This window comes from Stenella coeruleoalba (genome assembly GCF_951394435.1).
Source record: "Stenella coeruleoalba genome assembly, chromosome: 6".
Taxonomy (NCBI): domain Eukaryota; kingdom Metazoa; phylum Chordata; class Mammalia; order Artiodactyla; family Delphinidae; genus Stenella; species Stenella coeruleoalba.
Window position 1 is genome coordinate 53,814,895 of NC_137151.1, and position 12,453 is coordinate 53,827,347.

The window sequence follows — 12,453 nt, forward strand, 5'->3', positions numbered from 1 at the left end:
GCTTCCTAGCAACTCACATGGAGGTTGGCAGGATTCAGATCCTCACAAGTTACTGGACTGAGGCCTCAGTTCCTCGTGACCTGTTGACCAGGGGCTCTGTTGGTTCCTTGACTCAGAACAAGACAGGTTGCTTTATCCAGGAGGAAGTCGCAGTCTCTTGTAACCTAACCATGGACGTGGCCTGCCACCATCGTGGCTGTATTCTGTTGGTTAGAAGCAAGGCACTAGCTAAGCCCACACTCCAGGGTAGGGGATTACATACTAGGAGGTGGGGCTAACTGGGCACTAAGGCATCTTCTCCCACAGGCTGTGGGTACCTTTGGGCAGGTAGGAGCCATAGGCTGGATGGGAAAGCTGCTTATCCCCTCTCAGTTTTATGTCCCTGCCTCGAATGGTGTGGGCATCTTAATGCCATGACTGATTCCAAGACTGGAAGAGAGGTGTGTTCTAAATAATTCAGCTCTTAAATGCCATTTGAAAGTCAACTTCCTCATCTGATCTTCAACTGAAGAAAAATGGTATATTTTAGTACTGGAAGAAGAACTCTCTGTGTCGGACTTACTAAGAAAAGGTGATAGAGCTCACCAAGACGGTGCATTGTAAGAGAGATTGCAAATGTAATCTCGACTAAGCAATTTGGGGTTTATATCCTGAATTTAATTTTTGACTCACTTTAGGATAAAGAGTCCTCTGCATTTTCAAATGCAGCACCTATGAAACTGTGCTTCATTTTGTTCACTTGCCTCTCTGGGTTGGGAGCTGCTTGACAGCTTGGTCTATGTCTATTTCATTTCTAACACCAGCACTTTACCTGGCACTTAGGCTCTCAAAAAATATGCACTAATATGATGTATTTTTCTGTGTGTTTAATACATCCTGTACTAAATTTACTAAGCATTGCTAGAGTTTTCATAGTTGAGAATTTTACACATCTTTTTCTGGCATAAATGCTTAAAAAGAGTGACCTGGGTCTATGATATCTGTAATTTCTGTGTTATTTTGCTAGTTCATTAGAGCATTAGCAGTTTTTGCCCTTGAATCAAAGTTCTCTACTTTTCTCTCCACAGTTTCCAAATATTTTGTCCTTTTGAGTCAAGGGAATTGCCCTGATTTTATGATGACATTTGGGTACGATATTTAAACTGTTAGAAGTTATAAAAACGACCCTTTGGTATTAAATGTAATAAATGGCTCTGAATTGAATACATGCACAAGTTCTCTTCTATGAGCTTTGTGAGCCCAAACTGCTCCAGTTACATATTCTCATTGTAATTGGATTCTATGACATTCTCTCATCCCCCAAGAGTATGGCAGGCCATGAAAATTTCTTCTGGCTTGGTGCTGATGTATACTTCGGGTCTTTTGAAATTTTGGATTTCATATCTAACTAGTGTATGGAACTTGTAGTAACGTTGGTCCTCCCAGCCCTGAAGAGGCAGGGGTGTCTCTGCAAGAAAACAAAACAAAACTGATTTCATTCCCAAGAGATTTATTGCAACCCTCAAAGAAAGCCAGGTTGGGAGGGATGACTTTTAGAACTGACTTGTCTTTGTCCAGCCTCACCTTTACCAAGAATATTGTCTTTTCTTTACTCACGGATACTCTGTACTGGGTTCATTTGTCCTGGCTTGTGTTTTTCTTTGTAGTTCTACAATATTGTGCTTGCGTGTCTTCAGTTAGACTGTAAACTCCTCAGCATCAGAGGTTATTCTCTTCTTTCTTCTTCTGTTTCGATATCTTTGATCTCTTTTCCCATTTTATACCCACTTTCACACCACTCCAGAAATAGGAACCGGCACATAGAGGGCTAGTCTCGATTCACAGTCGCTGCATCAGAGTTGACTGGAGTCGAGAGGCTGGCACATGTCTGGACTCTCGTAGTGAGGGATGAATGTGAGTTCCAGAAGGCATCGGTAACGATACTGAGTTAACTCTACATGGTTAAAGATGGGTGCCAGACTCCCCTTCGACCCTCGAAACACACCAGTGTATGTTACTGCCCTGAAATTGCACTGTAATATTTTCTAGCTGTGATTCATTCACAGTTTAATATGCTTCTAGTTCTGGTTTGACTTTTCCCCCAGGAAGAGACTAAAATCTCTTCATTATAATATAGACAGCGTACTGCACTTGGAATACAAATTTATCCATGTTCAGAGTAATTTTTCTTGTGACTGTCTCTACCCTGGAGAAGTGCCTTTAATGAATTACATACAAATTGTGTAATTTAAGAAGTTAATTTGGTTTTCTGGTTACACAGGACTAAAAACAGCCCTTGTAGAAAGAGATGATTTCTCATCAGGGACCAGCAGCAGAAGCACTAAATTGATCCATGGTGGTGTGAGATATCTTCAGAAGGCTATCATGAAGTTGGATATTGAGCAGGTAATTGTGTATGCTAGTTGTTAAACAAAAATTGCGACTGTGCTTTTTTCTACCCAATTAAATCAGTTTTTTTTTTTTTTTTATGGCTTTTAACATTCCTTCCTATTGGAAATACCTATTTAGTGTATTCTGCTGGAGTGTCTTTCAGGAGAGGTGTGCCATTTTTTTTCCTGTAGCATTATGTTTATGGGTAATCAGGGGCTTTTTCTACACAGGCATGTCAAAGTAGCAGATTTACAAAATCACTTTCGGATGTGTGACTTTTTTTTCGTGGTACGCGGGCCTCTCACTGCCGCGGCCTCTCCCGTTGCGGAGCTCAAGCTCCGGACGCGCAGGCTCAGCGGCCATGGCTCACGGGCCCAGCCGCTCCGCGGCATGTGGGATCTTCCCGGACCGGGGCACGAACCCATGTCCCCTGCATCGGCAGGCGGACTCCCAACCACTGCGCCACCAGGGAAGCCCTGGATGTGTTACTTTTAACAATTGTGATTGTTTTGTTTTGTTGTTTTCCCCGCCAATGGCCACCAAATTGCTACTTCCCAAGCAGTTTCAAGGGAACTGTGTTGTAATACATGAGGAATATTAAACTGCTCCTCTTAACTGCAGATGCAGTCATACTGCATATTGTCACTGACATATTCTTAAGGAGAAGATGATCTGAGTCATGCTTTTTTTTATGTCACACTCTGTTGTGTCCAGTCTGCCACCATTTGAAAACTGCCAAGGCAGTGTGGAAGATGACATTTCCCAGAGGAGTAAAAAAAAAAAAAAAAAATCAACTGAACTCCCTATCTGCTTTTCGTACATGAAAAACACAGCAGCACTTACTTGACATTGTCAGTTTTGAATCTGTCCCCTTTTCTTATGTGTCTGTTTAGCATCGTGATGGATGTGAAGAAAAGAGCATAGGGTTTAGAATCAGATGACTTGTGATGTGTTTCAGCTTATTTATTTAATTTCTATGAGCTTCGGTTTTTTTCTTTGTAAAATTAGTATTATGATAGTAATGCGGGGCCTTCAGAGAGATGTAATGAGGACTAAAGACAAAAGCTTTTTAATGATAGTCTGTAAAATACTGTGCAACTCTTAAGTGTCATCTCTGCTCGGGCTAGTGGAGGCAAGAAGGAAACGTTTAACATGAATCTGAACAATCTGTTATCTCTTACATGAGAAAATATAATGGGGGACTGAGAAAAGGGACAATACAGAGAATGCAAGATAAATTGTTACAATAATCTTGTAACTCAAGTCAGGAAAATATCTTACACCTGGGAACTCTGACAGCATGTTTTTCTCCTATGCAAATACAGTTTAAGGTTTCTAAAAAATCTTTCAGGTTGACAGCATGATGTATTATTAGAAATTTGATTAGGAGGGAGCTATCCTTGCTCAGAGGTAGAGAGGTTTCTGTGTATCAATCAGTTGGCAGGGTGTCTATTTGCCATTTGAAAATATTATGATCTGTTATTGCCAAACTAATTTTCTCTGTTTTGCTTTTCAGTACAGGATGGTAAAAGAAGCCCTTCATGAGCGTGCCAACCTACTAGAAATTGCTCCCCATTTATCAGCTCCGTTGCCTATAATGCTCCCAATTTACAAGTAAGCCTTTTGGTATCATCTGTATACTCTTTGCTTATCTGAGGTCAATAGAACAAAGTTTTAATGAAAATAGTTCCTCAATGTGTATTTCTTAATGTAGTTTTAATTAGTCCTAATCTTTCATCCTTTTAAAATATTTTCCTTTGTTGCATTTTAAAAAGTGTGACTTTTCCTGTATTAGTCTCTGCTGACCCACCTCTAAGGGCTAGCTCTTGAAGGCAAAGGAGGTTGTGTTCTGCACTTATAATTAGTAGTTTTTTACTCCAGTTTCTGAGAGTATATACAGGAGCGACTACATTTGCACTGGGGAACATAAGAGGGTCATTTGCAGACTAAAATGCAGAGCCAGAAAGAATCCTGCTGCAAAATCTGAACTGACATATATCAACTCCAAACCCTAAGCCATTTTGTGTCATTTTAAATTTCCGAGTTAACCAAAACTGAAATTTGGTTTGGAGGTGTCAAATAATCAAAAATTATTAAACCCAATTTTATAAATGTTGTTAGAGCTATCCATCAGGTTGACTTAAGATGGAATACAGGTGGTAGGAAATACAGAATTATGTAACTCTGCTAGCTGCATGAGTCTTGTGGGGCCTGGAAGCAGATTTTATAATTTTTGTCTATATTTTATCATAGATTTCTTAGGACATCTTAAGCCAATGATTCTCTACCCTGGGTGTACATTAGAGTCACTCTGATCTTTGCCCTAGTCTAGTTAAATTGATCCCTAGAAGCACGAGGGCCAGGCATCTATATTTATTTTTGATGCTCCCCAGAAAATCTAATATGCAGTCAGGTCCAGAACCACTGCCTTAGAGATGATCCATTTACTTTTATAATTCAGCTGGGCTGTTGTCAGAACAGGCAGGCCCTTCTCTTGTTTCTTTTGCAGTACACTTCTAGGTATACTTTGCTTTTCTTAATAAAAAGCGTCTTGTATCTTAAAGTGACATTCTATAATGTTATACTCTGTTTCTAAAGAAACCTTTTCCCCTATTTATGCTGTAGGTGGTGGCAGTTACCTTACTACTGGGTGGGAATCAAGCTGTATGATCTGGTTGCTGGAAGTAATTGCCTGAAAAGCAGTTACGTCCTCAGCAAATCAAGAGCCCTTGAGCATTTCCCAATGCTCCAGAAGGATAAACTGGTAGGAGCAATTGTCTACTATGATGGTATGTGATTTTTTTTTTTTTTTGACAAGATACTTTTCTCCCACTCGTGACCCTTACAGCATATTCTTAACGAGACAGTTTTGCCTCCTAATTAATGTTAATCTTACACAACACACAAACGTACGTGCGCACACTCCACATAGTGTTTTGCTTTTAATATTGCTTGTTTTTGCATATTCCGTTTCTTCTTTGATTTCGACTTTGTATCTCATGGTTGGTTTGGTCCATTTTCCATCATTATGTATTTGGTCACCACCTTCATGCCGTTTAATTTGTTATGTTTGCCAGTGAACACTTGCCTTATGAATATATTATAATGTTGAAAGCAGCTGAGGATCTGTTAGGTTTTCTAGATGAAACCTCTATTTTCAAGGGGTTATAAACCTAGAGAAAAATGCCCCTGGGCTGAAATTGACATGTTTGTATTTCGCACAGGGCACAATTCTTGAACATATAATTTATGTGAGAAGGTAGATGAACATTGCATCTGTTAAACCAGTCCCTCAGGTTTTAATGCTTATTTTATTGTTGTTAGATGTTTTCTAACAGTGACATTATCTAGTACCCATTGGCCACGTGTTCAGTGTTCATTCTTTGTGTTTGTGTGTGTGTGTGGACAATACAATTTTGTACACTTTTATTTGAAGGAACTAACCACTTAATATATCTCCAGATGGACCACAATACAATACAAAACAACACAGGAAAAGCCATTTGTGAAGTTTTACTATAGTTTTAAAGGGTGAATGGATTTTAAAAGTAGTCCAAGGATGTCTATTTATAAAGAAATAGCTGGACACAGATAATTATACATGTTCAAAAAGTCTTAGAAATTTTGTGGCACAAAGGCCCAATAGGGTCAGTGAGGTTTTTTTACCCCTACTATGTGATCTTTTGTATTTAGTGTTAGATATCTAAACTCTTAACATGAAGAAGTGTTTTTGTTGTTTTGTTTTTCCAGGAGACTTTGATATTTATACTTCATAACATGGGATATCCTTAAGGCTACCCCTACCTTTTTTTCTTCTTCTCAGTGTTAGGTTTCTGAATCAATTTAGCTGTCTTTCAGGCTTTCATATATGAATGCAAAATGTGTACGTGCAGATGGGGCAACGGGGATAAACCCAAGAAGATGTGTTAGGAGCAACAATATTAGAAAAATGTTAAGGGTCTTAGACAAACATTAAAAGCTGGAAAATTCACAGTTTACAGTGCCTTCCAGCATCTAAACACCACAGGGTGGGGGGCACTTAACTACTTTTTTGGTGCCCCTGACTGAGCCTACATGTTAAGGGACAATCTTAACTGTGAATATTCTTTCTCTGCTTCAGACCCTTAATGTTAATCCACTGTAGTTTGTTGGGTGACTATATTAAAGAGGTTTTTGATCCAGGAGGAATAAAAAGGCATTCTGCAAATGGCCCCCTGCCCATCCTGACCTGAAAGTGTTTGTGCCCTTTGCCTCTTAGTTTCAATCCCTCCCTTGCAAGCTCTCTCAAGAACTTGGCCATTTTCTCTACCATGTGATATATTGAACACGAACTACTTTTATTTATTACTTTTATTTTTTTAGCTTGTGCATATCTGAACCTCCTTGAGAGGAATATTAGTGGCTGTCATATCTGAATTTGTGCCATCTGTGTTATGTTGGTTTGATATTGTTATGAATTATAGATTCTTAACAATTCTACATGGAGAAACCAAGGGAAATCTGTGTCATATACTGCAGGAGAAACACTATCCTATTAGAATCAAGAGGAAGAAGAATTTCTTTTATCTAGAATTGGCTTTCATAGCTTGTTACAGGTTGCAAAATTAGGAGTTTAGCTATTGAAAAGTTAAAAATTATTATTTAAAATAATTTCAGTTTGATATTTGAAAATTGATTGTGAAGCCCAAGTCTTGAAAAAGTAAAAATAATTCTAGTCACTGGAAATAATTTCTTTTTAAATCTTGTTCTGAAATGATGCAGGTCCAACTACGTCATGCCTGAGGCAAGACAAAACAACAATGTGAAACAGTGTAGTTCTATGGTTTCACAGCTGTATTCACAGATAGGGCAACTCTTGTTAAAGCTAATGGTGTGATGAACAAATTAAATACCAATATAGAAATAAGGTAGAAAGGAACATATAGTAAAGGAATTAAATGTAATAAATGTGTGCTCAGAGAAAGGAAGGGATGGCTCACCCTTCAACCAGAAAAATAACATTATTATCCTGCTACCAAAGTATTTCAGAGAGGAAAATATACTTCCTAAGCATATACCATTGCAATTGAAGTCTAAACATTGTAATTTATAAGATAAACATTTCTTGACAACAACAACAGCAACAAATACTCTTCTTCTTAAATAATCATTATGAGAATGTAGTAACAGTCTCCCAAATGATTTCAAAATGCATTTGGGCTACACAAAATAACTTTTTTTAACTTAAAAAAATAATTTATTGAGGTGAAATTTACATAACAAATTTAACCATTTAAAAGTGAACAGAAATAATAATTTTTATAATTCCCACCTTGGGAGAATCTTGATCATAATGAAAAAGTGGCACAAGTAACTAAATGAACTTTTAAAATCTACAAGAAATTTTGCCAATTAACAACTCTGATTAGTTATCCATCACACAGTTACTTCAGTACCAGTGAAAAATGAAAAAATAATGGTGTGAAAATATAGTCAGACAGACTACTAAACATCACCATTAACATGGAGGGACCAGTGACTGAGTCCATCTTTAAGATTCTTTCAAAACTGAGATGTTAGGTCTGTAAGATATTCCCTCTGGAGTACAAAATGTACAAAGGTCAAAAAATTTTTCTTAATTATTCATGCAAACAGTTTATGCTAAAAAAAATAGTGATGATCATTGCATAGGATTAAGGCAAAGTCTTTTCCTCCACAGAAGTCCACAAAGGGAATAAGATAAATTCCACATACATTTTTTTTTACTTTTTATCTTTTTTTTTTATTGAGGGATAATTTACATATAACATTATGTTGGTTTCGGGTGTACAACATAGTGATTCAATATTTGTGTATATTGCCAAATGATCACCACAGTAAGTCTAGTTAACATCTATCACCATACATCATTACAAACTTTTTTTTCCATATGATGAGGGGTTTTAAGATTTCTTAGCAACTTTCCAATATACCATACAGTATTATTAGCTATAGTCACTATACTGTACATTACATCCCCAGGACTTATTTATCTTATAACTAGAAGTTTATGTCTTTGACCACATACTTTTAAATGTAGTAATTATAGTGGCACTTCTGTGCTTGGCATAGGTACGATCCATTGCCATATTTTGTTAAACTCTGAGAAACAAACTCACATATGTGGAGGAATAACTACCATTTTTTTCAGTATAGACAAAGTAAATGTCAAATTTCTCAGTAAGATCCATTTGAAGTGAAAGTTGGGATAGGAAGTGACACACTAGGTTATTTTTTCTTCTTATATTCTGTTAGAGAAAGCAATATAGTCGCCTCACTGGTTTTCTGCCTGAGACGTGTCCTAGTATTTCCTCTCTGCTCCTTTCCATATCCTACCAGAGATCCACCAGCTGGACCCTGTCCGTGGCCATTACCACTGATCAGGGGGTCTCCACGTAGAGAGTGTTGTGACTGGTGCAACTCTCCCACGTCAGCAAAAAGTATTTAAGGCACGACAGGCTCGGGTGACTTGGCAGGCTGTGAGGTTATGTGAGCCAGCTGTGGAGGGCGAGCCAGTTTCCTCAGAAACTTACTTGGGCTTCCTCCGTCAACTTTACTTCAATCTCCCTGCTCCCAAAGAAGATCTTTGGTGCCATTCTAGTTGGACTTCAGTCATCCAATCCAGTGCACAGAAAATGAGACATAATTAAAAATCATTAAATATTTAAAACCATTAGATACCCCCATTAAGCTTCTGTAAGATGAAACTGGAGAACAAAATTACAGCTTTAAATTCTTCCTTCTGAGAGTCCAGGCGGTGACAGAGAGAGATGTCTGTTATTTCGTACCCGATGATGCCCTTAAGTATTCCTTATGCACATATGAAAATAGCAACCTACGAGAAATTACATTGGCTTTCCTAGTGTAAATAGAAGTTGGTTACAGCCATGTTTCAAAGGGGGAATTAAAGCCCAGGTTTCACTAGAATATTCATGTTTATTCCAACCTAAAACTCACAGCATACAAATAGATGAATTCAGCTCGTGAGAGAGCAAAGCCAATTTAATCTCTGGCTCCCCTGAGGTAAATGCAGCTCATGGTCCTGCCCCCACCCCCCCAACCTCAGCTATAATCCCTGGCTCCTGGAGGTAAAAATGCACTGAAGTGAGGAAAATTCTGCAGCAGGATATAATGATCCAAAATGACAGGGACAATAATGACAATGAATTTCATGTCTCCCAGTCATGAGCCGGAGATGCTTGACTAGGCTGACTTATACAATTAAATTGTTACAGGTACAGCAGGAGATGCAGTTAGCTGTGAGCTTTGGGGAATGAGGCCTCTGGCAAAAGGCATATTGTGGAATCCAGACTCTTTTGTTAGGAACAAACTATTATTCCTCTAGGCATGCACCCGCAACCATATACGTCAATAAAAGAAAGCCTGGGTTAAAGACAAGTCTTTTAAGGTGTTGATTTTATCTACTTTGAAAGCTTAAAAAAAAATCAATTACCCAATAACATAAAGGTGATTTTTTTTTTTTTTAGTCTTATGTTTTCATTTTTGTTTTTCCATTGAGTTCTTGGAACATAAGTCAGATATAAAGATAGTGCCTTTAATCCTCATTTACATTATTCGCAAACACAGTTGTTGAACTACAATTGGGTATTATCTACTTTAAATTTGGACAGACACATTAATTTCTTCAGAACAGAAATAGATTGAATACATAACTGAATAGTGTGGACTTACAAACAAAACAGCAGTACCATTATGCAAGTTCGTCTCTGTGTTTCTTAATGCAGTTCTTGTGAGGTTGTTATGGTGATTCTAAAGTGGTTGTGTGAGCAGCCTCCTGGGTTGCACAAGGCCATCCACTGGGGGTAGGAAGAACATATTAGAACTTTTCCTTAGACCTGTTTCTAGCAAATTCCTTAGAAATGTCTGTTTTTACATATGGTTTAAACGTCTATAAGTACAATAGTACAGGTAAGTAATTTATAAATAAATAACCATATTGGAGTTATATGCTGACATTTACTCTACTTCTGTAATACTCAACTTGATTTTTCTTTTTTGAACCACTGGGTTAGTAATTTATCATCATTTTAAGTCTGTGTCCCAGAGAAACTCTTATGTGTGGCAACCAGGAGATATGTACAAAAAGTTTATTGCAGCACTGGGAATAACTTCAAAAAGAGAAATAATTCAAATATCTATCAAGAGACGAATAAGTAACCTATAGTATATTCTCATAATGGAGTAAAATAGAGCATTGAAAGTGAATGAATTAAGCTAAGCTGAACTCATCCTGAGTTCAGTCTTAGAAAAGATATGTTGAAAGTGGCATGATAACTTGTCTCACAGTTGTAAGCATCACAGTCATACTTGGAAACTGCTTTCCAGAGTACCGTAGTGTAGTGGAAGCAGTCAATAATATGGAAGTAGATGACTTAGGATTGCAAACTTTATTGAGTCACATTACACATCTATGAATTTAGGCTTATAATGTTTTGCTCATGAAGTGTTTTGAGCTTCAAATGAATAATAAATGTAAAATAACTTTATAAGTATAAAATTATTTAAATTTTAATTGTTTTATCTGGGTCAATTTTATGCATATTGTATCGACCATCAGACTTCAACTTTTCACAAAAATGTTCTAAAGCGAAGCATCGGTTCCACAAATGTCCCTTGTATATTTAAAATTTGCAGATTCTTCCAGAAAATTTGCAAAACATTCTCAGGAAAAAGGAAAATATTGTGCATACAAACATGCTTCACATAAGTATATAATGTTTGAAATTTAAGGGTCAAAGAGCACATTTTAAAAGAACTTCCTCTAAAATTATCCACTTCTTAGACATGATTTAAAACCTATTTGTTTTAGTATTTTCCCTGTCCACATGCAGTTTTACACTTATAAATTAAGTGAATAATTTTTATCTTGATTTCCTACTGTCAGCTTTTCCATTGTATTTCTCCTCTTGTTTTCTGTGAGTTACATAAATGAAACTGACATTATTGCTCATATAGCAGGCATATATTTTACCCCCGAATGCTGCCTTTTTGCTATTCAGTGTATCTGGATACCAACAAATGCTAAATGAAGTTTGACATGTACCCCTAAGAAACAAAACTTATAAATTGTGGCTCCAAAGGAAACCTTGAATAAATAGGACACATTTGTGTCCATCCAGGCTAACATCCAACATATGCTTTAGCTTCCTGATGATGAGACAGGGCAAAATAGCCTCTAGGAAAGTTTGCAATTGTTTATTGCTCACTTGACCAGCATGTATTAAATACCAGGCTTTTATTCTCTTATAATTAGTTTTTTTTTTTTTTAAGAAAATCAAAAGCATACAAAAGTAGATTTGATCAGGTGTAGTATATGAGATAGTGATTCACATTGTACTCTGCATATAAAAGCTTAAAAACAGTGCTAAAATTCACCAGTAGAAGGGTGTGTAGTGTATATGGTGTTTGAACAAATAGTTCTGGTGGGTTCACAGCAAGATACTTACCTCTCACACTCTTGTTGCTCAGTTGACCCTTTTTAAAAAGATGCAGGATCAAAGGCAAAAGCAAGTGTATCCAAAATCTCCATGCCCTCTTTCCTCCAGTTTATGCCTTCATCCAAAAAATCTTCATGGAATTTCCATTTTCTAAGCACTGTACCTGGTATTAGGGCTAAATGCACTAAGGACAGAGTTCTTAGCTTTCAGGTTTTGAGAGAGTTCACTGCATATATTCCAAATATTGGGCCAAACACATGATCCTTACTTCGAATAATGTTTTGCATTTGTGTAGCAGAGTATGGTTTTCAAAACATTTTTTTCCCATAAATTGTCTTAGTTGATCAAACTCAGCATATACACTGGAATGAGATATCATGATCCCTATTTCCCAGGAGAAGGGGAAGCAAAGTTAAATATCTAGATCAATATTTTGGACATGTGGGGATGTGAAAGTAATTTTTTTCCTTGGCTAAAAAAAAAAAAAAAACTTTAAAGATTATAACATCATGGCTTCTTTCAGCTAGCATTAGGTTTTAAGTCCATTATATACTTTAACAAAAAATAGCCAAATATTGATAGTTCAACAAATTATATGCATTTTTAC

The 12,453-nt window shown here is 37.0% G+C and overlaps 1 protein-coding gene across 6 annotated transcripts in view; it reads left to right on the forward strand.

Moving 5' to 3' along the window:
* Positions 1-12,453, forward strand: part of GPD2 (glycerol-3-phosphate dehydrogenase 2) — a 199,917-nt gene that overhangs the window by 131,233 nt on the left and 56,231 nt on the right. For all 6 annotated transcript variants that reach the window (XM_079923816.1, XM_079923811.1, XM_079923813.1 and 3 more), the window contains 3 exons: positions 2,261-2,385; positions 3,887-3,984; positions 4,996-5,159. In XM_079923816.1, the coding sequence (XP_079779942.1) occupies positions 2,261-2,385; positions 3,887-3,984; positions 4,996-5,159 (387 nt within the window). The remainder of the gene's footprint in view (positions 1-2,260; positions 2,386-3,886; positions 3,985-4,995; positions 5,160-12,453) is intronic.